Source organism: Peromyscus californicus, unplaced genomic scaffold (assembly GCF_007827085.1).
Source record: "Peromyscus californicus insignis strain IS unplaced genomic scaffold, ASM782708v3 Scaffold_20__1_contigs__length_68692818, whole genome shotgun sequence".
NCBI classification, from domain to species: Eukaryota; Metazoa; Chordata; class Mammalia; order Rodentia; family Cricetidae; genus Peromyscus; species Peromyscus californicus.
The window spans coordinates 54,241,358-54,268,273 of NW_026294503.1; the positions used below are offsets into that span (position 1 = coordinate 54,241,358).

General features: G+C 51.1%; 2 protein-coding genes across 4 annotated transcripts; one reads left to right on the forward strand and one right to left on the reverse strand.

Moving 5' to 3' along the window:
- Mapk8ip2 (mitogen-activated protein kinase 8 interacting protein 2) lies at positions 1 to 8,091 on the forward strand. The gene is made up of 12 exons (XM_052748661.1): positions 1 to 275; positions 1,173 to 1,278; positions 2,478 to 2,753; positions 2,871 to 2,967; positions 3,073 to 4,308; positions 4,647 to 4,722; positions 4,844 to 5,016; positions 5,102 to 5,211; positions 6,010 to 6,117; positions 6,290 to 6,360; positions 6,975 to 7,073; positions 7,297 to 8,091. The coding sequence occupies exons 1-12, from the start codon at positions 211 to 213 to the stop codon at positions 7,367 to 7,369; spliced, it is 2,490 nt and encodes an 829-aa protein (XP_052604621.1). The 5' UTR covers positions 1 to 210; the 3' UTR covers positions 7,370 to 8,091.
- Positions 8,092 to 16,870: 8,779 nt separating this feature from the next.
- On the reverse strand, positions 16,871 to 20,119 carry Arsa (arylsulfatase A). 3 transcript variants are annotated; one of them, XM_052748663.1, is made up of 8 exons: positions 19,398 to 20,117; positions 18,998 to 19,238; positions 18,671 to 18,889; positions 18,427 to 18,578; positions 17,980 to 18,104; positions 17,760 to 17,887; positions 17,438 to 17,540; positions 16,871 to 17,339 (listed from the first exon to the last, which is right to left on the reverse strand). In XM_052748663.1, the coding sequence occupies exons 1-8, from the start codon at positions 19,613 to 19,615 to the stop codon at positions 17,020 to 17,022; spliced, it is 1,506 nt and encodes a 501-aa protein (XP_052604623.1). In that variant the 5' UTR covers positions 19,616 to 20,117; the 3' UTR covers positions 16,871 to 17,019. The 3 variants fall into 3 exon arrangements, with proteins under 3 accessions (XP_052604623.1, XP_052604622.1, XP_052604624.1); XM_052748662.1 differs by having other exon boundaries at positions 18,427 to 18,596; positions 19,398 to 20,116; XM_052748664.1 differs by having other exon boundaries at positions 17,171 to 17,339; positions 17,438 to 17,500; positions 18,427 to 18,596; positions 19,398 to 20,119.
- Positions 20,120 to 26,916: the final 6,797 nt, after the last annotated feature.

The window sequence follows — 26,916 nt, forward strand, 5'->3', positions numbered from 1 at the left end:
CCCCGCCCTGCGCCACTCCCTCCCCTCACCCCTGCGGCGCGGCTTGCTGCCGCGGTGTCCTGGCAGGGCGCTGAGGTGTGTCGCCGCCGGCGGGTGTCGCAGGGCGTGTCACGAGGTGAGTGGGGAGACAGAGGCCGCGAGCCTGAGCACCAAGGGCGCGCGGTGCTCCTCACCCCTCCCCCTAGCTGCCGGCCGGCGGTTCCCGGGAAGATGGCGGATCGCGCGGAGATGTTTTCTCTCTCCACCTTCCACTCGCTGTCGCCTCCGGGCTGCAGGTACGCACCTCGGCGGGTCTCGTCTTCATGTGGGTCTCCTCGGCCTGCTACCACCCTCCCCACCCCCCCAGCCTCCCATCGACTTCAGCTGCCCAGGCCAGGGGCCTCTTTGGTTTGCAGGCCTCTGATTGATGCTGCCCATCCCCCATCCTGGGCTCCGGGTCCCTCCGTGTTTGCTCCCTGTCGCGCAGACCCAATGGTACCCCCTCACACACAGACACACACAGACACACACACCTTTCCTGTTGGGATACCGAACCGCACCCAGTCAGGACAGATGACCTGGCAAGGGTGGGGTCCCTAGACTGACCCTTGGAGGGATTTTAGGCAGGGTGCCCAGCACCTAGTGCGTTCTTGGCAGTGTCCCTTTGGCCTTGTTGTGTCTCTTTCCGTAGAGGCTAGGGCCTGGCCTCTACCATCCTCCCACCCCCAGGCCTGGGGAGAGTGAAATCAAGCTTAAAGCTCTGAGAGTGAGATGGGGGATGTTGGGGTGAGAGGGGGGCTGGACCTTTGGGTGTAGGCTTGCTTGGTACGAGGGGGATGGGGACACAAGCAGAGCAGCTGGACCCCTCCCTCTCCTATTGTGGCAGCATCAACTCCCCCCTCCCTGTTGGCTCAAGGTGTCTCCCCAGAGGCTAAAGCTGTGACCCACAGGGGCTGGGAGCGGAGCTGAGGAGGAGGGGGAGGGGTGTGGGGAAGGATGGCTCCTCCCGGTTCATTTGCTGTGATGAAGGAAGGGATCCAGAGGAGAGCAGTGCCTGGGGGTCAAAATGACATGGCTTTAGCCTAGGAATTGGGGGCCCTGGGAGCTGGACACTTCCCACCAATGTCCTCAGGATCAGCTCTCAGGCCAGGAGCCTAGGGCTGGTGGCTCTCTGACCCTGGCACCCTCTTCAGGCCTCCCCAGGACATAAGCCTGGAAGAATTTGATGATGAAGACCTGTCAGAGATCACCGACGACTGTGGACTGGGCCTTAGCTACGATTCAGACCACTGCGAGAAGGTGGGGAAAGGCTTGGGTGCAGAGGTTCTGATTGAAGGAGGGCTTCTTCACATAGGCTCAGTTTTCCTAGCACTCCAGTGGGTTTAAGAGTGTCTGAGTTCAGCTTCCACGCAAGAAAGCCTCTGCCCTTGCTCATAGCCCTTTGGTAATTGTCTTTCCTAACACATTTGTAGGCCCTTCAGAGGGCCTTCTCTGTCCGTTCTCCCCAGCAGTAGGTTGAAGAGTGCCTTTGCTTGGGTGCCTCTCTACTCAGATCACTTCCCACAAAGGTTTTCTGTTACCACTCAGCCTCCGTGGCCACTTCCTTTCTATCTCATAGTCCTCTAAAATCTTTTCCCTCCTGCCTCCTGGTCCTGTCTCGGCATGTTTCCATTCTCATTTGTTCTGAGAAAATGCCGTGTGTCAAGTGCAGGGGGGCTTCCGGGTATTGGGAGCAGAGCCGCAAACCCTCCTCCCCCGCCCAGCTTTCAGTTTAGCAGGGGGAGAAACACAAGGGAGAGAGAGTGTGGTCACCTGACAGGCCAGTGGTGGGATTCCAACTGGACACAAAGTGTGATGAGGGGGGAGGGAATCCAATCCAGACCGAGGAAATCAGGAAGACTTCGCAGAGGAAATGTCATTCATAACCCCGAGGTTAGCAGGAGGCAGGCAGATGGGGGTAGGTAGGAGGGTGTGGAAGAGAGGAATTGCTGGCAGAAGGACTGGCTGTGCCAAAGACCCTGGGGTTGGTACAGATTTGGTGAATCATCGGAGTGCAGGCTCTCCTTATTGATACATTTTGTCGTTACTTATTGATGATGTTGCCACGGGGGAGTTCACCAGTGTGTAATGTGGACATGACCCCGTTCTGGTCGTCTTAACCGTCTGGTGTATAAGACAGATCAGAAGCCATGAGTTGTGAATTGTTAAATTGCTATGAAAGCAACAGAGTGGCCGTGTTAAATATGATGGGATTTGGGGGGTGAATAAAGCTGGAAGGTTACTTGGGGTTACTCTGTGAATGTCCTAGGAATTTGGGCCCTTTCTGGAAGTGCAGTGATCGATAAGCAGATGTGTTTGCAAACAAACAAGCATTGTTCTGTTGATGGGGTGAACTGGAAAGGACTCTTCAGTTTCCGACTTTCCCCTGTCCTCGTACCTGGGACTCCAGGATACTGCTGTACCCTGGCCCAGCGCTGTCTTGTCCCTCCTTCCTACAGGACAGCCTCTCCCTGGGTCGCTCAGAGCAGCCACACCCTATCTGTTCCTTCCAAGATGATTTCCAGGAGTTTGAGATGATCGATGACAATGAGGAGGAAGACGAGGATGAGGAGGAAGATGAGGAAGAGGAGGAAGAAGGAGATGGGGAGGGCAAGGCAGGGGGAGGATCTGGTTCAGAGGCACTTGTTGGAGAGACCCTTCTTCCCTCTCCTTCCCTAGAGGAGTCCCACAAGCACCGACCCACCACTCTCCACCTGACCACACTCGGGGCCCAGGTGAGCTTCCTGATACATACAATTCTGAAGTTGAGTTTGGAGCCCAGGCAGCCGGCCCCTCCCTCTCTTGATGGCTGGAGTGGTCTCCAGCCACACTGATTTTGTCCTCCTGCCTAGGACTCCTTGAACAATAACAACGGCGGCTTTACCTCTGCACCCCCATCCTCCTGGCAGGAGACAGTGTTGCGGTCGCCAGCCCAGGAGCCCGTTAAAGGTGAGGGATGGGGGCCAGCAGAAGAGGGAGGGAAAGGGAGGAATGGCTGGGTGCCGGAAGGAGGCCTGCTTTCTGGAGGCAGTGACCCAAACCCCTCCCCTGCAGAGCTCCCGGCCCCTCTCATGCCCGCTGAAGAGGAGCCCCATGAGGTACGGTCTCTGGCACACCCTGGTTGTGACTGTGAAGGGAACCAACCCCCAGAACCACCAGTGTCAGGTGGGGCCTCGCCCTCCTCTGATCCTGGGATTGAGGCTGACTTGAGAAGCCACTCTAGTGGAGGCCACGAGGGTCGGCGAAGCAGCCAGGAGCTCTCATCACCAGGCTCGGACTCTGAGGAGGCAGGGGCTGCACGCCTGGGCCGCATGATCTCGTCCATTTCGGAGACGGAGCTGGAGCTGAGCAGCGACGGTGGCAGCAGCAGCGGCCGCTCGTCCCATCTCACCAACTCTATCGAAGAGGCTTCATCGCCAGCCTCAGAGCCGGAGCCGGAGCCAGAGCCACTGCATGAACCTCCCCGCCGCCCTGCCTTCCTGCCCGTGGGCCACGATGACACCAACAGCGAGTACGAGTCGGGCTCTGAGTCTGAGCCTGACCTCAGCGAGGATGCCGACTCGCCCTGGCTGCTCAGCAACTTGGTGAGCCGCATGATCTCGGAGGGCTCCTCGCCCATCCGTTGCCCGGGCCAGTGCTTATCTCCAGCACCACGCCTGCCAGAAGAGGCGGCATCACAGGCCAGCCGGGTACCCCAGGACTGCCAAGACCCGGAGGCAGTAGCAGGGCCCCACGTGGAGTTGGTGGACATGGACACCCTCTGCGGGTCACCTCCGCCGGCCCCTGCAGCGCCTCGGCTTGGCCCTGCACAGCCTGGGCCCTGCCTTTTCCTCAGTAACCCGACGCGGGATACCATCACCCCGCTTTGGGCCACACAGGGCCGCACTGCCCGCCCTGGCCGCTCCTGCTCCGCTGCCTGCTCGGAGGAGGAGGATGAGGACGAAGAGGATGAGGAGGATGAGGACGATGCAGAGGACAGCGTGGTCCCTCCTGGTTCTAGGAGTACCGGCTCTAGTGCGCCGCTGGATGCCTCGCTGGTGTATGATGCGGTTAAGTACACCCTAGTAGTGGATGAGCACACTCAGCTAGAGCTGGTGAGCCTGCGGCGCTGTGCAGGTCTGGGCAACGACAGCGAAGAGGACAGCAGCTGCGAGGCCAGTGAGGAAGAGGCGGGAGCTACATTACTAGGTGGTGACCAGGTGCCAGGGGATGCCTCTCCTGACAGTCCGGACCTCACCTTCTCCAAGAAGTTCCTCAATGTCTTTGTCAACAGCACATCTCGATCCTCCAGTGAGTGGGAAGTGGGGGGAGGTGGGAGGAAGAAGCACCATCCTGGCCCCAGGCCCTATCTACACCCCCCACACCAAGTGTCCAGGAGGCCTTAAGTTCTAGAGGTAGTCAAGGCTGGACACTTCCTTTTCTCCCGGGACAGTGAGCAGTGATTCCCCCAAGGGGAAGGGAGTCGGTCCATAGTGGCTTGCTCTTCCTTCTTTTCTTGACTTAGGATACCCGACAGTCTGTTGCAGGGAGGGGATTTGGCTCCAGCCCAAGCCTAGGCCTTTAAATACTTTCTTTCTCCTTGGAGTTCCTGACTCTTCCCATCTCTGTCTCTCTTGTCTGACTCTCAGGCACTGAGTCCTTTGGTCTTTTCTCCTGTCTGGTCAATGGGGAGGAGAGAGAGCAGACACACCGGGCTGTCTTCAGGTACATCAACTCCCTTGCCCATGACGATTCCCCAGCCCCAGTCTGCAGATTCCTTAGGACATTGCTGTATGTGACATTCCAAGGCCTGCCTGGCCTCAACTGATCTCTCACCCGACCTCAGGTTCATCCCCCGGCATCCAGATGAACTGGAGTTGGACGTGGATGACCCAGTGTTGGTGGAAGCTGAAGAGGATGACTTTTGGTTTCGTGGCTTCAACATGCGGACTGGCGAGCGCGGAGTGTTCCCTGCCTTCTATGCCCACGCGGTGCCCGGTCCTGCCAAGGACCTGCTGGGTAAGACCCCACCTGCCATGGCAGACTTTCTCCTGTATCACCCGCTGACTTGGGTCCATGTGACATCCCCCTCTCCCCTCCCCAGGGAGCAAGCGGAGCCCTTGCTGGGTGGAACGCTTCGATGTGCAGTTCTTGGGCTCCGTGGAAGTACCGTGTCACCAGGGCAATGGCATCCTGTGTGCAGCCATGCAAAAGGTCAGTGTGGAGATGGTGGCAGACACAGGCTGGAGGCCCACTTGGATGTCACCCCAGTCCCACGGGGTGGCATAGCTCCTGTGGCTCCAAGGCCTCCAGCCTTGAAGGGGATGTTACAGGGCTGGCTCTCAGGCCTGATTCAGAAGCCTAAGCAGGAAGACCTAGGGCAAAATGAAGCAGCTGTGCCCCTTACCTCTGGGCCTATGGGTTGGTTCAGTAAAGCTCTCACCTCGCTGCTGGTTCCTCCTCTCTTAAGCCATCAACTTCCTGTCTGGAAATTAAAACCAACTCTCATATCCTCTTCCCTGGGAGTCCCTTGTTCACTCAGTTATCCACTCAGTGGACAATTGTCAGTACCCGCTGACAGTCCCCTGCCCCAGAAACGGAGGCTGACGATGGGTCCTGAGGAGCAGGAGAGACCAGCTCTGTATCAAAGAGCTCTTGCAAGGTTATGGGGATCAGGCGACGAGGTGGCTGGAAGTGTGGGCAAAACAAGTTTTTGGCACCTGAACCAAGAGAAGCAGCCTGGTTGGAACAGAAGGGAGGCAAGCTAGGTGCGGGGTGATGATTGGCTTGTTCTGAGAGCCAAGATGGCCAAGGTCATCCACTTGTCCTCCAGAATTGTCTCTGCGGCCCTGAGGTGCCAAGAGTGTTCAGATAATCTAAAATGAACAGAGGCATGGAGAGAGAGAGAGAGAGAGAGAGAGAGAGAGAGAGAGAGAGAGAGAGAGAGAGAGAGAGAGAGAGCGAGCCCATGAAGGGTCCTCAAGACCCTCCCTTCTCTAACTTCTCCCTCAGATTGCCACAGCCCGGAAGCTAACCGTGCACCTGCGCCCTCCTGCCTCTTGTGACCTTGAGATCTCTCTGCGGGGGGTCAAGCTGAGTCTGAGCGGAGGAGGACCTGAGGTGGGAGTGTGATAGGCTGGGGACCAGAGGGAGGCTTGGAGGGGGCGGTGGGGGGGTGGGACCGTTAAAGCCCAGGAGAACTGTGGGGCGGGACGTCAAGGAGGCACGTAGTGGGCGTGGCTCCAGGCTTGTCTTAGCCAATTTGGGATGATTCTGCTCACCTCTGCTCCAGTTCCAGCGCTGCAGTCACTTCTTCCAGATGAAGAACATCTCATTCTGCGGCTGTCATCCCCGAAACAGCTGGTAAGGACTTACCTGTTCCTCCGATATTCCTTCAAATGCTGAGGGTCACTGGTTCTCCGATCCCCACCCGCCCTCAGGGATCCACCTATATACGGTTGCCCAGTCCATGCCAGTCAGGCTAGACACTGGTCCAGCTGCGATTCTACAGGGGTGCATCAGAATCCTTTCTCAGTTCCACTGTAAGGAAAGTTGTGATGGGTGGATGGCTAATTTGCGTGACTATGAAGTAGGTGGTGGCTGAGGAGTAGCTGGGTGTGCCATGTTTGTGTTAGGTTAGGGATACAAGGTATTAAGATCATAGACTGCTTCCCTTACCTCAGTGCTGCCACAGACCGACTATGTGCCATTTGGCAAGATACTGATGCTCTCTAGGCTTAGTCTCTATTGGTACACTTACCTCATAGTGCTATTATGAAACGTGTGAATTAATATAAATGCTTAAGTAACCTCTGTTAGATATGGGGCAGTGGCCGTATCTGACTGGCCACAGTTTGGGGGTGGGGTGAGATCTAGAGTCTTAAGCTGCTCATCTGGATAGCAGTTGCTGTTAGTATTAATGGGGTGCCCAGGGCTAGGTCAGTGCTCTGACACCCCCTTTGCCCATGTCTCCACAGCTATTTTGGCTTCATCACCAAACACCCGCTGCTAAGCCGCTTTGCCTGCCATGTCTTTGTGTCCCAGGAGTCTATGAGACCAGTGGCGCAGAGCGTGGGGTGAGTGGGAAGATGGAGCAGGCCCCCAGGGAGGATGTGGGGAACAGAAAGGCTCAGGTGCATGTGTGTGTGTGTGTGTGTGTGTGTGTGTGTGTGTGTCTGCAGGTTGTAAGAAAGGGTGCTGTGCGGACACATGGTTGCTAGTCAAGACAGTAGTGCATGGCTGGGGAATTGACAGGAGGAGCACGGTGGGCGCTGAGCACTCTTCTCTCCCTCTTTGCAGCCGGGCCTTCCTGGAGTACTACCAGGAGCACCTGGCATTTGCCTGCCCCACAGAGGATATCTACCTGGAGTAGCACCCACCTCCCTCAGCTCCTGTCTACACAGCTCTGGGTATCTCAAGGCCACCATGACTTGAGCAAGGACTGGATTGGGGACCTTTGGAACCTTACATTGTGGGAGTCCCTGGGCTGGGAACTCTTAATCCTTTATCCCCAGGTCATGGCTTTCAGGAGCTGTTGGGGAGAGGAGCCTCAGCAGCCATACTTTTCTTCCGATGCATCTTTTCTCTCTTGTCCTCCTTCGTCCTGTTCCTCCAACTACCTTTCCTCTGTCTCCCACCTCTCTCTGTGCCTGTAGACCTTGCTCTTTGCTCTCTCTTTTGGAGGTTGAACTTGAGGGAGGGGAGTAGGCTCAAGGTAACTGATGAAGTCAGGTCCCCCAGTGGTTCCCTCCTGCCCGTCTCCTGTGATTTATAAATGAATTTTAATTTTTATAGTGAATCTCAAGGGATCATCCGGTCTTTGATCGCAGGAAGGGACCCTAGCCCCAACCCACAAGGAGCTCAGGGGAAAGAGGGAGGGGTTTCTAAGAGAACCTTCGGGCCATTAGACGGTTCTTGCTCACCCAAAGCCCCCAATGCTGCTAGGAGGAGGGCACCCCAAGGGGTGCTCCCAACAGGTCATCTGCTTTGCCGCTAACACCCCTGCAGTCCAGCGAGTGAGTATCTGCCCCGCGTACGCCGCCTGCTGTGTACGTGGGCCCCGCCCATGGCCTCAATAAACTCTGCTTGGTGTGACCCTGGCTGTTTTTAAGGTGGTGCCCAGGTGGGGGTCCAAGTCTCAGGTCCTGCCTGTGGCAATGGAAACGGGGGACCCAGAGTGAGGGGGTTATGGGAATTGGGAGAAGTCTTCAGTACTTCCTGAAGTCCTGCTGCGGGTGGGTCACTGCATCCTGTGCTAGAGCCTTGTTGGAGGCAGTGCCTGGAGGTCCCCACAGACGCTTTCTCCAAACACACTTGATTTCCTGCAGAGACAGTAGAGGCCTGAAAGAAGGCACTGGCCACAGACCCTGTGTCTTTCCCATGTGGGGTATGGGGAGAGGCATGGTCCAGATCATTGTGTGTGTCGGGGTGGGGGTGGGGCGGTGTTGTGTGTGTGTGTGTGTGTGTGTGTGTGTGTGTGTGTGTGTATGTGTGTGTGTGTGTGTGTGTGCCACGAACAACTTGAGAAACAATGTCTGTGGGTCTTAAAATTGGTATTTTCTAAGAGTCGTACTCAGAAAGCCAGAAGAAAATAGGTGACTTAAAAAAAAACAACAACAACAAAAACCAAAAACATGCTTGTAGCCTGTAGGTGATTATGGAGCCTCACCAAGATCCTCTCCTGGGGCCCCTAAGTGACTCCAGCCTCCGAGGAGTATCAGTATGACAGTAGGTTGCCCCTGAGGATAGGTCTGTGCCCTCTGATCTTAAGCAGTACTGTAGCAAGACAACAGGTGAAGGTTGTGAATGAAAGAGTGGACAGAGGGAAGTCTTGACAGTTCGCTACATAAAAATCAAAAACTCTTTATACTTATAATCCAAGGACATTGGAGGCTGGGGCAGGATGAGTGTAAATTTGAGGCCGACCTAGACTGCATGATGCGATCCTGTCTCAAAAAAAAGACTAGTAACTATAAAAATCATCTTAAATGTTGCTTCAGTGTGTCAACAAACAAAAAAATATTCACAATATATGTGAAGATCAGGGATGAAGACCAGTTGCTGTGGAATTGTCACTTTTTAGCTAGTATGCCGGGACATCCCATGTGTCCAAGATTTGTAAATCTCTTTCTGCTACTTAGCAATGCTATAAAGAGACAGACAGCCTCTTGGGGGTGGTATGAAACCTGTACCCCTGTGCTGGGTGATGGAAGCATGGCCTCCAGACCCACACAGCTTTGCAGCAGAGACCATTCCACTTCCAGTTCTGTGCCCTTTATGTCCTGTATCCCTCCCGGGCCTGGCCTCCCTCCCCGGACCCTCCAACATGTCCCTTTGGTTCTTCATATGATTAACATGTTTCCTTCGGCCTGGCAATTAGCGCAGCTGTGGGACACGCTTGGTGGCCTTTCCTTGCTGTTTTCCTCCTACCTCTCCAGCTGCCCCCCAAGCCCTACTCTGTGCTGGGTTCCTCTTTACGGGCTTTAAGGCAAACAAGCATAGGAAATAGCTTAGCAACCCAGAACTCCACTTGGTTTGAGCTACACCCCTCTTCTAATAATGCACTTGGCGGCCTGAGATCCTAACCTGCACGCACTACGCACATATATATCCCCTTCCAAATAATGTATCTAGTAACTTGTTAGCAACCTACCAAACAATGGATCTAGTAACTTGTTAGCAACCTAGGGCCCCCACCTGCATTGAGATGCACGCACACTCCACTCTGAAAAACGGAATAAGTTTCTCCTTCCCTTCATGACTACTAAACTTTATATCCTTTCCGTCATATTCCACGAATGCCCAGTATGAGACTAGGGAGGGTGATTTGGTGTTAGCTGGTTCGGGGGCACATGTGCATTAAGGCAAACTGTTCTGTAGGTGAGTTTTTAGGGAGAATTCCCTATTTACCATTTTGTACCTATGCATAGTTGGGCATGCATATAATTAAAGCAAGATGCATTGCCGGAAGAGACATGTGCACTAGACAAGGGGTTTATGTATTCCAAGCCCGTCCTTCAGAGTAGAGACCCACCCAAACTGTGCCAATAGTAGCTCCTCCTCCTCCTTTAGTCTCCATAAAAGAAGCCTGGAGGCAACAACCTCCTCACATGGCCCGCAGTCGCTCTTGACAGCATATCTGACCTGTACTATCGCTTTGCTGTGAATAAATTTACCTGGCTTATAAGGTGTGTGCTTATTTCAGTTTCTCAAATAAGATGCCAAGGGTCGGAAAATACCCAGGCTAGACCCAGACCACTGGTAACAGCTTTGTATCGCCCATAGACCCAGACTACAGGTTATAATAGCTTTGTATCGCCCATAGACCCAGACTACTGGTAATAGCTTTGTATCGCCCATAGACCCAGACTACAGGTTATAATAGCTTTGTATCGCCCATAGACCCAGACTACAGGTTATAATAGCTTTGTATCGCCCATAGATCCAGACCACTGGTAACAGCTTGTATCGCCCCTGGAACTGACCCCGAGGGGCAGATCCATGTATTGTGCTGTGTTGTGCACTAAATCATAGCCCCAGCTGACCTCACAATCACTCCCATAGAGTCACTCCAACAATTGGTCACTGGGCTAGTGTTGAGAAGGATTACTTGTAAAGGACCCCAGTGACTGCTCAGGGGACACCCCACACACTTTGAACTAAAGTTTGAATTTACAAGAGACTCCTCCACCCACTGTATATATTTGTGTTCTACTTTTTTTTTTTTTTCTCAAGTCACCCAAACTTCAGGGCTGAGGATAGTCCAGATTCCTCTGGTCTGTCCATTGTCCTCACCTTCTCGACTTGGATCAAACTGCCTTGAGTTTTCTCCTGGACCTTTGTACAACAAACAGCTTCCTCGGGGCTCCCTGTTGCCCTGGCACCTGCAGCTACCTGGGCAGATCACTGTCCTTAAATGTTGCAGCAATTCCTTTTAGACCTCAGTCTGACCTACCTACACCTGTCTCCAGCTCTCCTCCCCTCCCCACCCCCCCTGCTACTACCAGTGTTCTGGGAGCACCTGCTGGCCTTCCCTGTTTGTTGCCCAGTAACCATCCACCTGGGCATTAGGAGGCCTGGGCCTTGGTCACTGCAATACCCTGGGTCCTCCAGACAGTGTAACGCCAGATGTGATGCACAAACCTCAGAGCTCTGCAGAACGCTTCTAACTTGTGGAAACCTAGGTCAAGGGAAGCACCCTACACAAGATATATTCACTTAGATTCTCATTAAAGTTACTGAACATAGACTGGAGTGGCTCCCTGGTGGAATGTGCGCCTGCCTGCATGAAGCCCTGGGTTCAGTTCCTAGAAACCAAAAGGGGAAACAACAACAACAAAACAAAACAAAACAAAACAAAACAAAAAAATATGAATAATCTAACTACTGAGCAACAGAATTTACTAAATTGAGGTATATTTATATAAATGGAATATTAAGAAGATATGAAAAATATGCTATATTTTATAATGAAAATGTGTTATGCTATTAAGAAATACTGAGAATCATACATAGTATGTTAGAGATTATGAACTGAAAACTGCTGAGAGGAAACTAAAAATAAAGTTGAAGCCAAAATCAAAAACATTGATTTCACTTATCAAACATTTTAGAGATTGCTCAGCTGAGCAGTATGTTTCTATATACTTTGTAATGGTCACTTGAGTTGTCTTTTAGGAACTAAAGATAGGTCCAACACATTGAAAATACTGTCCCTTCACTTGGGCTGTGTAAGCATCCCATGGGTGGTCTTCCGACATCAGAAGGCCAAAAAAATTCACTCACCAAGGCTGCATTTATAAACAAGGGTCCTCTGGAACACTCTGAAGTATAGACATACATGAACAGACTGCTGAACACTTCACTGTGTTTCCCCACCAGGCCTCAGGCCACCCTGTTTATCCCATAAGCAGCACTAAACCTTACCCTTTGGAGGCTTAATGGATAAAACACTATGACCCTTGCCGGGCGGTGGTGGCACACGCCTTTAATCCCAGCACTCGGGATCTCTGTGAGTTCAAGGCCAGCCTGGTCTCCAAAGCGAGTTCCAGGAAAGGCGCAAAGCTACACAGAGAAACCCTGTCTCGAAAAAACAAAAAACAAAAAACAAACAAACAAAAACCACTATGACCCAAACCACTTCCATATTATAGTCAATCATAAAAGAAAGATCAAGAACTGAAGCAGAACCATGGAAGAATGCTACTTACTGGCTTGCCCCACATGGCTTGCTCAGCTGCTTTCTTATACAACCCAGGGCCAACTGCTCAGGGGTGGCACTGCCCACCCACTGTGGGCTGGGCCCACCCACATCAATCTTTAACCAAGAAAAATGCACATAGACTTGCCTACAGGCCAATCTGGTGGAGGCAATCTCAACTGAGATTCCCTCTTCCCAAATGATCCTAGCTTGTGTCAAGTTGACAAAAACAGACAAACAAAACAAAACAAAAAACCAGCACACCTTGTAAGTAAACGATAGTGCTCCTCTTCTCCTCTTCCACAATGGAATAGTGGAAGGACCTATCTCCTGAAAATCTTATCCCATGCAGGTAATTGTAATTGCTCTGATTTTGAGAGGGGAATGGCCATGTCTTGACTGGAAGAAAGAGCCTTACCTCAGCTCACTCTGGGATGGTCTCAGCTAAAAGCCTTATTCAATTAGGGAGAGTACAAAAGGAGGCCATACTGTCCGGGTATGGCTCCTTCCTTAGAAGGGCCCTTCTTCTAAGAGAAGACAGCAGAGTAGGCACAGGTTGGTCCCTAAGGCCTCTACTCCTCCATCCTGAGCATGGCACTTTACTTTGAACCTTACGTCGATGTTGTACCTCTGCACTTGGCTCCTCCAGTCTCTTTTACCCAGCACACATTTACTGGGATTAGGAGGCCAGGGTGTATTTCATTTCTTTCTGTACCAATTATTATTCTGTGATCACAACAAACTAGTAGAAATTTCTAAAAGGGAATTTATTGGGAGGGGATTGGGGTCAAAAGAGGGAAGAGCAAAGGACACTAAAAAGGGTTTGGCATTAATGCATGTACTCTTCCTTCATTGCTCATGGGTAGATACAAGGTTTCTTGATTCCTAAAAGGAATGTGTTCATGGTGAAACAAGGTTAAATTAGGTTGGTGCTGAAACCTCTAGGGTTATACATTTTAACTCCACAGAGAATGATGTTTAGGTAGGGCAGCACTGCCTCCCCAGATCAAGGTTACTGAGTGTGTCTGGTTTGCTTTGATACATTGTTGCTGACTGGCAAAAGTATCTTGTTCTAGGAGTACCAACAGACTAGGCCACCCATCCCAAAACACCAATAAAAAAGGTGACTAGTGAGTTGGATAGAGAAAGATTTAACCATGGTGGCCATGGTGTGAAGAGCAAAGGGGTTCTATAACCTTGAGCCCGTCCTCAAGTGGCCAACAGGAACTTGAGATTTTTATGGAAAAGGGCAATAAATGGGGGCAGGGGTTTGAGAATCTGCATAACCGAGAACAGATGCTCTCGGTCAGGTCATTATTTCAGTTCTTGTTCTGCAAGGGATTCTGGAGAAGTTCCCACCGTCATTGCTTAAGAGCAATCTGTTTTCCAAGCGATTGCTCATTCTCCACAGGGTAACCTTGCCATCCCGGGTAGTCGCCCTCTTTTGAGGGGTGATCTGCCTTGCAAAGTTTAGCTGTTGTTTTGGGGGTGGTTTGAATCCCTGGATAGAAAGATGTTTACCAAGCAGTTCTCATCAGTGCTGCTGTCCCCAGCACTAAGTGGGAGACACTGACTCAGGAGGGAAGAAAGTTAAAGAGGTAAAAACGAGCCAGAGAGGGACGAAAATGGAGTCAGCCCAGTGACTTATGCCCTCCTCGAAAACTACGTTTGTAATTAAGAACCTTCAGGAAAGAGGTGAATTGAAGGAAACATTATTCCATGAAACGTTCCCTTTTACTCCCCCTTCTGGTCACTTGAGAAAAATGCATGGGAAAGGACAGCTAGGCCAGAGACAATACCTAGGAGGCTCCTAGGGAGAGGTGTTGGCTTTTTTTCATTTTCATTTTCATTTTTTATATCAACAGCATAGAAATGAGAAAGATAGATGTCCTTTGAGGTCACCTTGCTCTAGCACTACACAGAAAACATGATGAAATCAGAATCATGTGGGGCACCTGAGGACCATAACTGTTTATGAGTACATGTGTGAATGTATGTATATATTCAAGTGCATGTGTATATGTGTGTCTGTGTCATCCATGTGTGAATGTACCTGTTACTGTATGCACGTATCTGCACAAATATTCATGCTATGCCTGTGTGAATGTGAGCACACATGTGCCTAAGCACGTGTGAATATGTATAGGTATACCTGCATATCTGTGTGGGCATATGTAAGTACACACAAATGAGCCTCTGTACAAATATGTTGCATTTGGCTGAAATAATGAGAAACAAGCATGTATGCATGCATACAAATCATAGCAAAGACGGTGTGGCTGTTAAACAGTCTGGTCATCTCCTACTCCATGATTTTGCTCTCATATCATGACTATTATTGCTTTGGAGGACTGCTACAGATTTTATTGAAGTGTAAATTACAGAATGATATAAGCAAATATGAAAATCCCGAGTGTATAGCTATTGGTGGCTTTATTCACATACATATCTCAAGTCACCTCCTGTTCATACTGTAGCATGTCCAGGTTTCCTATTGTCTGTCTAGGCAATACCCACACATTGCACTCTGCAAGATTCAATGGCACTGAAATCTCACATGTACCTGTCATCCCTGTGTTAAGAGCAACTTTATCCTTCGAGGACACCTTGCTCCAGCACTACAGTGTAGTAAATATGATGGGATCAGCATTAAAATACACCCGATGCTGATGAAAGAATGGAGCAGAAGCTTTTCCCAAAGGTTGTACCCGGGTGCTGATATCTACTGGTTTTGATAGGGGACTCGTTGTTGTTTTTTTTTTTTTTTTTTTAAAAGATCTATTTATTTATTATGTATACAGTGTTCTGCCTGAATATATGCTTGCAGGTCAGAAGAGGGCACCAGATCTCATTATGGATGGTTGTGAGCCACCATGTGGTTGCTGGGAATTGAACTCAGGACCTCTGGAAGAGCAGCCAGTGCTCTTAACCACTGAGCCACCTCTCCAGCCCCTCGTTGTTGTTTTTGTGTGTCATTATTGTTTTCAAGGTGATGTATGGGTGTTCCATGTTTCAGTTCTTTTTTCTATCTTTACCTTGAACAGTATCAATCATCTGGGACCAGCCCTCCACTTAGAGAAGTGATGCAGGAGCTCTTTAAGCCAGGATAAGTTTCTGCTGGATGGCCCCAAAGAAACCTCTACCATGTGTGCATAGCCTGGGGGCACAGCAGACCTTGGAGTGTGGTCAGGGTAGCTTCTCAACCAGATAAGAGGTTATGGAAGAGTTATATGGAAAACGGAGATGTAGAGGACCTCAAGCAAACATCTGGTATCATGAGGTGTTCCCTCCCTGCAAAGTGGATCCATACATTCCATTCAGGCCTCCTTCCTACCAGGCCACATCGGCTGCAAGTGACAAACGGTTCACCAGCAGAAGCACCAACAGGCGAGATTTACTTTTTACAATTGATGCTCTCCGGGCAGGCAGCTGGAGACACTGGTTTAGTAATTACCTCGTTCTCTCCAGGGTCAGCAACACTGCTAAAGTTAGGCTCTCACCCAGATCACCCCACCCAACCTGTCACTCCCAGGACTCCTAGTCATACGCCACTCCGGGACCAATCACTGGAATGTAACCAGCTCAGGTTGGTCACCACCTTGAAGGAGAGAGGCTGTATGCTTGACACCTGGAAGTCTGTCCCCATAAAGAGAGGCAACAACAGTTTGCTAGAGATATTGGCACACCCCGAGGGCTACTGTTCCTATGTGACCAGTACTGAGGAGCACCTGGGATGTACAGCACACATTGCCATACAAACACAGGTAGGCAGTCCAAAGGTCTCTTTCTACAGAGGCTAACATCTGAGATAGAATATTGTCGGTGGAAAGAACAGTCAGGCCAGCTTGCAGTGAGTCTGAGGGAAAGGTGGGTCACTGAGGAGTTTGGAATTTGAACATGGTGCACTCCAACCCAATAGGCTTTTTTTTTTTTTACATTTATTATTATTATTATTATTGTTATCATTGCTCATGTGAGTGTGATGTAAGTTCAGACATGTGTGGGCCACAGGGCATGTGTGGAGGTCAGAGCACAATCCCCAGAGTTCCTGCTTGCATAGCAAGCATTTTTACCCACCGAGTCATCTCATGGCCCCTGATAGATGTTTTTAAAAAATACTTTGTAGAAAATTAGATGGGATGAGGAGACCTGAAGTATGCACTATGGAGAAATGCAGAGCTGGGGAGAAGGTGGGCAAGCCCCATGGGGCAGTCTTAGGAGCTGCTCATGTTCCTTTTTGGGATCTAGCTAGGCCCCCAATTCCTTAACTCTGTCTGGAATGAGCAGTTCATCACCTAATTCCAAGTGACAGATTTCTTATAAGAACCAAGGTGGCCAGTTCCAGGGCCCCTAAGAATGCTTCTTGAGGAAAACCTATGTTGGGGGGGGGCTTTGCACCTTTAGGGTCTCCTAGATACCATGCCCTTACCACCCCTCCCTCACAGTTCCTGGCACCTGAATGCAGTACCGGCTTCTGTGAACAAACATGTCCATGCCCGGGGCGGGGCAAATTTCAGACCCTGGATGCCTGGGTTAAAATCCTAGCTCACACTCTTTCTGGTAAGGTGACATTGGACTTGAACAGGTCCATGAGATTTCCCCATGCCTCAGTTTCCTCATTTGCAGCACAGGAGAATAGCACTGACCTCAGAGTTACCACAAGGACTAGATGAATTAGCACACCTGCAAGTCTGATGTTATTACATTACCAGATACAAACTACACACTTGCCCCTGCCCCTCTGGTGAACCATCGCACACTCAGGAGAGGGTTAGGGGTCCTGGGCTACCCTTGGGGGGACCGCTGTGATTTCTTCAGAACCCTCAGGTCTGGGCATCGGGGCAGCTGCAGCAGATTGGGTGGGGAAAGCAGCTTGGCTGACAGCAGATCTGTAGGGCAGGGTCCTCACCCCTGGCTATCTGGCTGGGGCTGAAGGTCATATCTGCATCATATTGGGCCTTGAGCAGCTCGAGGTGCTTCAGAGCTTGTAGGACTTCTGCGGAGATGTCTTCCATGCTTTCCAGAAGATTGTAGTTCTCGCCAGGGTCCTCGGACAGGTCATAGAGTAGTGGGGGCTCATGAGCGGTCAGAGGGCTGGCAGCGTGGCAGGCAGGGTCCGCAGTGGTGTCGCTGTGGGCAGAACCTGGAGAGGGGGTCGGCTTTTTGTACAGGAAGGGGCAGACGATAGAGCAGCTGGGGGCCCTCGGGGTCGGGGAGAGGAAGCCAGGGAGAGAGAGTTACCCTGGGTGTAGAAATGAGCCTTGTACTTCCCACTTCGCACAGCAAAGACCCCGTGGATCTCGTCTGGGTAGGGCGGGTAGAAGAAGACAGACTTCCGTGGGCTCTGAGGGCAAAGTCAAGGTCACAGGGTGGGAGAGATCTCTAAGAGCTCTTGCGTTAGGCACTGGTGGTGGACCCCCTTTTGGCCCGCCCAAGGAACTCGCGAGGTGGTACTCAGAGGCCACTCATCAAAGGAGACATAAGGCACTGCCCAGATTCATACCTAAAGGAAGACCAGGATGGGGCAGTGGAGTTGGGGGGGTCAAGGGATTATTGGCCCTACCTCGCCTGTGCCTAGCAGCAAGGGGCTGAGGTCAACACCATCCAAGGTAATATTGGGCAGTGGAGCCCCAGTCAGAGCTGCCAAGGTGGGCAGCAGGTCCAGAGAGCTGGCCAGCTCGTGGGTCACACCTGTGGACAGATAGCTGTTTGGTCACTTGGTTCACCACCCAGGCTGGGGAGATAGGGCCAAGGGTCTACAAAAAGAGGGCCAGAGGACTGACCAGGAGTAATGTGGCCTGGCCAGAAGGCCAAGGCAGGTTCTCGGACACCACCTTCAAAAGTTGTTCCTTTTCCACATCTCAAGAGGCCAGAGCAGCCACCATTGGACATACGCATCAACTCAGGACTAGGACACACAAGGAAGCCATCAGTAATGAGGGGCCAAGGGCCCTGACCCACCACTGATGACTACCAGCCCCATATTTCAAAGTTACAAATTTTGCCAAGAATGATCGTTATTTGCCTGTTTCCTCCCTTGCCTACCAAGACCAGCAACTCTGTGTACCACCTGTGGTCCCCAGTCTGTGACCCCATGGATCACTATAACAAGGCTTGCATCTCTCTTAAGAGCCTTTTATACCACAGTCTCCAACTAATGGCTGGGGTGGATGGACCCTAGAGTCCTTGCCTATGATCCAGCAATGAGTGTCCCCTGCTCTGGCTCGTACCCATTATCTGCAGTGAAGATGACCAGTGTCTCTCCGAGCAGACCTAGGTCCCCCACAGCTGTCATCAGGGCCCCTACAGCTCCGTCCAGCTCCATCAAGGAGTCCCCAAATGGCCCACGGCCTGAGCGCTCTGTGAAGCTTTCTCCACTGAACTGTGGGTAGTGGGTGTGCTGGGGGCAGAGAGTGGAGTCAGCACTGGGCACAGGTCTTGGGCAGCCAGGAGGGTAAGGCCACGGTCACTCACGTGGGAAGCGTAGTACAGGAAGAATGGCTTGCCCTGACGCTGGGCATCAGCCATGAGGTCTCGGGAGAAAGACACATAACGGGCTTCCAGTCCAGGCAGCCAAGGGGGCTGGGCCTCCACGGACAGGTTGGCCAGTAACGGGATGGGAACCAGGCCTTGGTCACAGCCACCACTGCAGGGAGTGTCTGGTGGGAAGCAGGTTAGGTTCTGACAAGGACCCTGGGGAGACAGTTCCAGTGAGAGAGGTCTGGCTATGGGTTAGGGGACATTGATAAGAGGGCTTGGGTGTGGTGGTGGGGACAGCGGAGGGGCCCAGGTGGTTTGTACCTGGTCATGGGAATATGGGATGCCCAGGAATCGATGGAAGCCCTGATGTGGGGGCAGGTAGGCCCCCTCTGGTCCCACTCCAAGATGCCACTTGCCAGCCATCCCTGTAAGATAGCCTCGAGCAGCTAGGACCTCAGCCAGAGTCACCTCCTCCAGGGGCAGGCCCCCTTGAGAGCTGGGCCTCAGAACTCCAGGGTACATGCCTGTTCGAACTGGGAGCCGGCCAGTCAGGAGGGCTGCCCTGTACAGTACAAGCCACACAATCCATAATCTGTGAGTCCCACAGAAATGAACACAGGGAGGAGCGTTGAGAGGGGTGGGGGGGAGCGGAGGACTTACCCACAGAGACAGAAATGGGATGGGCCAGGGGATAGGGGAGGGGTGAAGGTCCCTCACTCACCGAGATGGTGTGCACAGAGACACAGGCACATAGAAATCTGTGAACCGCAGTCCTCCTGCAGCCAACTGATCCAGGTTGGGGGTGGTGGAACTGGGGTGCCCATAGGAGCCTAGGTCCCCATAGCCCAGGTCATCAGCAAAGATCAGCACGATGTTAGGTGGGCTGGCAGTGCTCAGGCCTGCAGCCAATGCCAAAAAGAGGGCCTCCAGGGCCCCCATGGCAGAGATACAGAAGGGCCTGTTTCTTCAGACCCTTGGTAGGAAAGGCAGAGCGATTCCAGCAGGTTCGTTCCCTGAGCCACCAGGCCAGCCCTCGCCTGAAGTCCCAGGCCCAGTCTTCCTTCTCCCCTGAGCCCCCAGACCCCAATACTCCTTCTATCAGAAGGCCCACTTTCTGAAGCTCCAGCGAATCTGTCAGAACTCGGGAGGTGGTGGCCTGGGGTGTAACTCCACAGGGTCCCTAAAGGACCAGGGCTTCTTTAGATTCACGCGCGGGGATCTGACCCTGTTCACCCAGAGGTCCCAGCACAGGCTTGGGATCAGGAGCAGACGTCACTTCACATTGACCCGGGGGGGCTCCGGCGCCATGGGACGAGGGCGGTTCAGAACTGAGGAGGAACTGGTCATAGACAGCGTCGGTCTCAGGCCGTCTGGGATACGCCCTTGGTCACGAGACACTTGGCTGCTCGAGAAGGGCGGGCGCTGGGTCCCGGCCGTACGGAGACGGGGAGGGGTGGAGCTGCGACGGGGCGGGGCGAGGCGGGGCGGAGCTGGGCAGCTGAGCGAGGCGGGTTTGTGTGCCGACCGGTCCTTCCGGGGGTGGGGCTTGTGCTGCACCTGGGATCGAGCCTGGACGGGGTGAGGCTGGGGATTGCTCACGCGCTCCGCACCCCTCTCTGCGCCGGTTGGCGTGTCCCGTGCAGGGCTTGGTAACCTTGCGCTCATTGCTCCTGCGCGGTGGGCTCAGCTGCTGGACTGCCTGGCGGTGCATCAATTATCTGGCTTCTGCCTCGCTGTTCGAGCGTGCCTGGAGTTCCTTTGGGGAAGGGTGGTTGGTTTGTTCCATTTCCCCTGATGAGACATTTGAGGGATCCTTGTTGAAAAGACCTCAGCATCCCCTTCTGAATGAGCAAAGCAAGAGAAAACCGGGCAGTCGGATTGAAACGAATCAGGAAGACAAATCGGATAGGCTGCTGGCTTTTTGCTCATAGCCACGTTTGGTGCATTTTGCGAAACACAAGCTATCACATTCTTTAAAAATCTTTTTTCTTCCTACATGTGTACCTGGTGTTTAAGGCTGAGTGTGTGTGTGTGTGTGTGTGTGTGTGTGTGTGTGTTTCTGAGGTGGGAGGGATTTTGGGTTCATGTGTGGTATGACTTGGAACATTAGTATTGAGGAACTCATGTGTAGACAACATGATTTGTTTTCCAACTCTTTGTGCAATCTTGAGCTTAACCATTTTTGGTTACCAGTTTTAACTGTCAAGAGAGAATAACAGATATGCCCCCCAGGGGGTGGAAGGGTGGGTACTTTGCTTAGTGTATCTTAACATCTAAAGGTCCGTGAACTGAACTTCCCAGATCACCCCACCCCCAAAAGTCCCTGACCTGAGTCACTTTTCCAGGGCAAGTTTCTTCCAGGGTATTTCCCTGCAGGTGGCTGTTCCTAGGGCAATAACTTGTGCAGATTCTTGGCCTTTGATCGCTCCATAAACTTAGAGTGCCCCTCTAAGACCTCTGGCATCAAGAAGGTCATGACCAGGGGACCCAGAAAGGGAAGATTTTCCCTAGGTTACTAACTCTGGAGCCAGGGGGAAGATAAACGGTTCTGGAAGGGCCTCCAGTAGGGACTCCAGTAAGGATCAGGACTCAGATTCACGTGGGGAGATATGACCCTGTTCACCCAGAGGTCCAACACTGACTTGGGGTTGGGTCAGGAGCAGACATCATGTGATACAGGGTTGAGGGTGCCCCCTGGCAGGCAGAATGTGAGTGATTCAGAACTGGAGTACTCTGGCCATGGACTTCCACTGAAGCCTGGCTGCCTGGGCATCTGGAATTTTTCTGATGAAATCTGCTAGATAATGGGCACCACAGGAACAAAGTTTGAATGGCAGAGACCCCAGAGACGGCACAGAAAAGAAACCTGGTCTGAGGCTACTGTAGACCTCATGTGAAGTGTGTGTGTGGGGGGTGGGGGGGGAGGGGGGAGAGACAATCTTCAGTTCGTGACTCTCTCAGTGTCACATTCCAGCCCGGTTTCTGGGCCTGTGCAAAGGGTGGGGGTTGCCCATAGTCCTATTAGAGTCAGGACAGAGAGCTCTTCTGTGTCCCAGAAATCTTTGAAACTGTAAATTGGAGCTCTCACAGCTGGTGGGCGCTGTGAATTGTAATTTGAAAGGAATCAACCAAAAGCACTTTTCGCCTCTTTCCGTTGCAAGCTGGGAACTACCCCAGGCCTGCCCATTATTTTCTGGAGAGCCTGTGTAGGGTTGTGATGTGATGCAAATTGTGGTACTTTCCCTCTAGGTTCTTAAGGACCCTCAGGTGTGTATACACGTGAAGGCTGCTTGGGCTCAGCTCTGACCTGGAGCCTTGGGAAACTTGGAAAAGAGGTGTATGTATGCTGCCGGCTCTGTTCAAAGCTCTGAAGGCCAACCTGACTTTAGAGAGGTGAACTCTTTTTTCTTTTCTTTCTTTCTTTTTTTTTCTTTTTTTCTCCAACAACAGAGCCCCAGTTGGAAGTAGCCTGCTAGGGTTCAGGAAGTGGCTTCAGATGATGCCTGCCTGGGGCACTGCTAATTTTGGACAAACGCCCACAGTTGAGAAAGGAGCCTTGCAATGAGTGGCAGGTCTCTTAGTTCTGTACCTTGGAAAGGGATGGGAGAGGCTTCTGCATGGGGGTAAGTAAGATGGGGTAATTGGAGTGGCGACATTGGCCTGAGTAGAGTTCTGTAGCTGTTCTTAACACCAGCTGATGTGGGGACCTAGGACACATCAGGCCTACACCTTCCCTCCCCCATTGCTGCTCCATAATGTCGTCGTTGTTATAGTGTGGGTGTTGGAATGCATGGTGCTGAGCAGGACCAGAAAAGGGTCATTCTCCCAGAAGACAAAACATCTTAGCTGAGAACTGAGACCTGATGGAGACAGGCTGACAACAGGGCTTTGGGATTGCTGAAAACAAGTTTTCAGCTGAGTTATGATCAGGGGCTACGTTTTGTTATAATCTCAAATGTGAGGGAAAACCCTGAGAGACCCTTCAAACATACTTAAGGGAGGAACAAGAATTGCTGTCAGGTGACACAGAAATGACCTCTGGTAAGCACGTGACCTGTGAATGAGCCTGCTGGGCAGGTAACTAGTTTCCAAAAATAAGTCTTACGTTATAGAGAAATGGGAAAAAAATGTAAGCGTTTTATTAGGTTCTGCCACGGCAAAATTTATTGCCAGTGCTTTCAAAGAACTAAACAAAGCTCACAAGAAGGATGTTCTCAAGCAAAACCAGGCCCCAAAGTGACTGCAGACAATAGACATTAGATGTGGTCGTGATGGCAGCCAGGAACCTCCATGTAGAGTCAGTGTAGCTGTGATGAGGCTGAGCTGAGATGCCGCTTCCATAGTCTACGGTACAAGCCCAAGGGCCTGAGAAATGCAAAGGCCGGAGACGAAGCACGAGTGGATCGACAACCAGGTCTTTCTGAATAGGGCAGGAGCCATTTAAAGTGAGTCTGGGAAGAGAGACCTGAACACCCAAACAATTGTACCATTTTACAAATCTTACTCAACAGACTCTCGAAGAATGGATATTGGAAGAAGTTGGTTCCAAATCAGATGGACCAATTTGGTGATCATAGATTTTGGAATGCAAGGGTGGGTGGGATGGCTAGAAGGACTGTTTTCTACTTGAGCAATCAAGAGCAGGGCTTAAGAAGCCTATGAAAATGATAGTGAAATATTAGAAGCTCCTTGGCTTAGTGGAGGAAAAGACACCCCACACTGAAGGAATGTGCATTGTGCACCATCCGCTCAGCTGTCTCCTCGGGGGAAGGGGGTGGCTGGAGGGTACCCTTCGAGACATTAAGAGGTATACTGTGGATGTGTGCTGAGGGGAAATAACTCAGGGAGAAAACGCTTGCTGTGCAAACATGAGACCTGAGTCCAGATGCCCAGCACCCACATAAAATCTGGGAGGCCAGCTCCTATAGCCCCAGTGCTGGGGAGGGATGGAGACAGGTGGGCCCTGGGGGCTTGTTGCCAGCCAGTCTAGATAAAACAGTAAGTTCCAGGTTCAGTGAAAGAATCTGTCTCGGAAAAATAAGGAGGAAAAGCCAGGCGATGATGGCTCACACCTTTAATCCCAGCTCTCAGGAGACAGAGGCAGGTGGATCTCTGAGTTTAAGGCCAGCCTGGTCTACAGAGCGAGTCCCAGGACAGCCAGGACTACACAGAGAGACCCTGTCTCAAAAAACAAAACAAAACAAAACCCAAAACCAAACAAAATGAAAAAGGGAAGAAAGCAATAGAGGAAGACACCTGGCATTAACCTCTGTCCTCTAGAAGTTCGTACATGCATCATGTACACACACACTATACACACATGTGCTCATGCACACACGCACACACTCACACACTCACACATGAACATCCATGCACAGCAACATCCTTGGAAAGCTCTGGAGAGGCTGACAGTCAGGCAGGAGTGAATGCAGAAATGCAGCCAGGAAGCAGAGTGAAGGAGTGAAGAGATGCTGGTGTGCCAGAGGCCACGTGATCAGCCAAGGCTGGTGAGGACCCCTTGATCGGCAAGCAACTCTATAACCCCAGACACCTTTGACTTACTGGTCATCAAGTCACCCCAGCCTGGGACAAAACAGAAAGCGACACTGGGGAAGGCGGGAAAGACCCGGGTTTTAGGAATGTGTCCTGGACTTGGTCATAACACAATGGAGCAATTCCTGGATATGAGTCATTCCTGGATCCGGAGACCTACATTGAGTGCCAATCCTGATGGAGACATTCAAGGCCACCCCTCCCCCCACCAAGGGAAGTACAAGCTTTAGGCATGTCTTAGGGGGAGAGATTCCATAGACTGAGGGACTGTTGGCTTTGGCTAGGAGTTTGATGGCCCTTAACAAACCCGGATTCCCTGGAGTTCACTGTTCAGATGGGGATTGCGGAGGTCAGGTGATACATTGTATTTAGTCTATTGAGACTCTGTCTTGCGATGTTGATACCCACAGTGGCTTCAGACTCATGGACTCAAGCGACCCTCCCACTTTAGCCTCCCTAGTATTATAGTTCAGGCTGTAGGATTGTGTCCCTTTGCCAGGCTGGGACCTTTATTTTAAGAGATCACAGTCCATCTTACAATGACATAGTGCGTATGTAAACAGACCGTGTTAATTTCCCAATTCTCGATCTTTTGACTCAGACAATGAGTGCTCAAGCTCTCTTTTTGTGTGTGTTATAATGCGGGAGATTAAACCCAGAACCTTACAAATGCTAAGTAAACATTACCTGAGAGCTATACTCAGCTTTCACACCAAGTTTTTACACCATTCATATACCTCACATCCTCATAGCTTCTCAATGCCTTTGTCTTACTGGCTATAAAAGTTGTTTGTGTTTTCCTCCTATATCAAGTGAGTAAACACTGTCTCTGACAGACAAAAATCCCCAAACCTCAGTAGCTTACAATTGGTATTTATTGATTGCGTGCATTACGTCTATATCACAACATAGGTAAGAGCTGTGATACTTTTTGCTCCTTGTAGTTATTTAGGAACCCAGCTAAAGGAACTGTATCATTAAAATGTTTTAAAATTATTATTTTACTTTTTTTGAACTCACTCTGTAGTCCAGGCTGGCTTTGAACTCACAGAGATCTGTCTGCTTCTGCCTCCCAAAGTGCGTATTAAAGGCATGTGCTACCACCACCTGGCTTACTTTATTTTTTGTATATGGGTCTTTTGCCTGCATATGTCTGTGCACCATGTGTGTGTAATGGTGGAAAAGGCCAGAAAAGGGTGTCAGTTCCCCTGGGACTGGAGTTACAGACAGTTTTGAATAGCCATGTAGGTGCTGGGTATTGAACCCTGGTCTTCTGGAAGACTAACCAGTGCTCTTAACTGCTGAGCCATCTCTCCAGCCCTGGAACTATATACCATATATGTGGATTTAAAGGCACGTTGGAGTCCCATAACCAGCCAGCAGGAGGATAAAGAGAGAATATTTGGCTGGGCAGTGGTGGCGCATGCCTTTAATCCCAGCACTTGGGAGGCAGAGCTAGGCAGATCTCTGTGAGTTCAAGACCAGCCTGGGCTACAGAGGGAGTTCCAGGATAGGCTTCAAAGCTACACAGAGAAACCCTATCTGGAACCCCCCCCCACCCACCAAAAAAAAAAAAAAAAAAGAGAGAGAGAGAGAGAATATTCAGGACTGAGCAGTGTGTGGCACTTGGAAGTCAGAGGCAATATGATTGCCTCAAGTTTGAGTCTAGCCAGGCCAGTCATATCTACAGGGCAAGAGTCTGTTACAAACAACAACAAAACTACACACACACATACACACAAATAAATAAAATTACAAAACATCTAAATATGTTTTTTAAAAAGTTCCACAAGATTTCATAAAAAAAAAAATGCACTATGCTATATTTTGATCTCTGTCTGGATTTTGATCCCTGCACTTGGAAGACAGAGGCAGGAAGATCTCTAAGTTCCAGGCCAGCCTGGTTTACCAAGGGAGTTCCAGGCCAGTTGGGGCTACTTAGTGAGACCTTGCAAGCCCCCTACCCCGATTTTTTTTTGAGACGAGGTTTCTCTGTGTAACATCCCTAACCATCCTGGAACTCATTTTGTAGCCCAGACTGGCCTTGAACTCACAGAGATCTGTCTGCCTCTCTGCCTCCCAAGTGCTGGGATTAAAGGCATGTGCCACCACTGCCTGGCCCCCACGCCCAGTTTTTTTGTTTTGTTTTGTTTTGTTTTTTTGTTTTTCGAGACAGGGTTTCTCTGTGTAGTTTTGGTGCCTGTCCTGGATCTCACTCTGTAGACCAGGCTGGCCTCGAACTCACAGAGATCCACCTGGCTCTGGCTCTGCCTTCCTAGTGCTGAGATTAAAGGCGTGCGCCACCATCGCCCGGCCCCCACCCCCAATTTTAAAAAACACAGAACTGAGCATGCTGGTGCCTACCAATAATCCCAGCACTTGGGAGACTGAGGCAGGAGGACCACCACAAGTTTGAGGTCAGCCTGGGCTACATGGGGAATTCCAGGACAGCTTTAGCTATAAGAGTGAGACCATCTCAACAAAGAAACAAATAGACAAGGCTAACTGAACTCAACAATGTATCCTAGGCTGGGCTTAAACTTCTGATCTTCTTGTGTCAGCCTTTTCAGTACTGGGGTTACAGGCAGGCACTACCATGCTTGGCAACTGGTTCCATTCTCAAGTGAGTAGAGACTATAATTCTGAGTCTGTGTTTATTTTTCACCCCTCTTAATTTTTTTGTTTTT

What these genes read in the sequence shown, in the direction of transcription:
- Mapk8ip2 (XM_052748661.1), top strand. Translation starts at nt 211, where the DNA reads ATGGCGGATCGCGCGGAGATGTTTTCTCTCTCCACCTTCCACTCGCTG. An exon ending in AGCCCAGGAGCCCGTTAAAG is followed by an intron (nt 2,968 to 3,072) that starts GTGAGGGATGGG and finishes CCTCCCCTGCAG; the next exon opens with AGCTCCCGGCCCCTCTCATG. An exon ending in TCCTGCCAAGGACCTGCTGG is followed by an intron (nt 5,017 to 5,101) that starts GTAAGACCCCAC and finishes TCCCCTCCCCAG; the next exon opens with GGAGCAAGCGGAGCCCTTGC.
- Arsa (XM_052748662.1), bottom strand. Translation starts at nt 19,615, where the DNA reads ATGGGGGCCCTGGAGGCCCTCTTTTTGGCATTGGCTGCAGGCCTGAGC. An exon ending in TCTCTGTGCACACCATCTCG is followed by an intron (nt 19,239 to 19,397) that starts GTGAGTGAGGGA and finishes TGTACTGTACAG; the next exon opens with GGCAGCCCTCCTGACTGGCC. An exon ending in ATCTTCACTGCAGATAATGG is followed by an intron (nt 18,105 to 18,426) that starts GTACGAGCCAGA and finishes TGTGTGTCCTAG; the next exon opens with TCCTGAGTTGATGCGTATGT.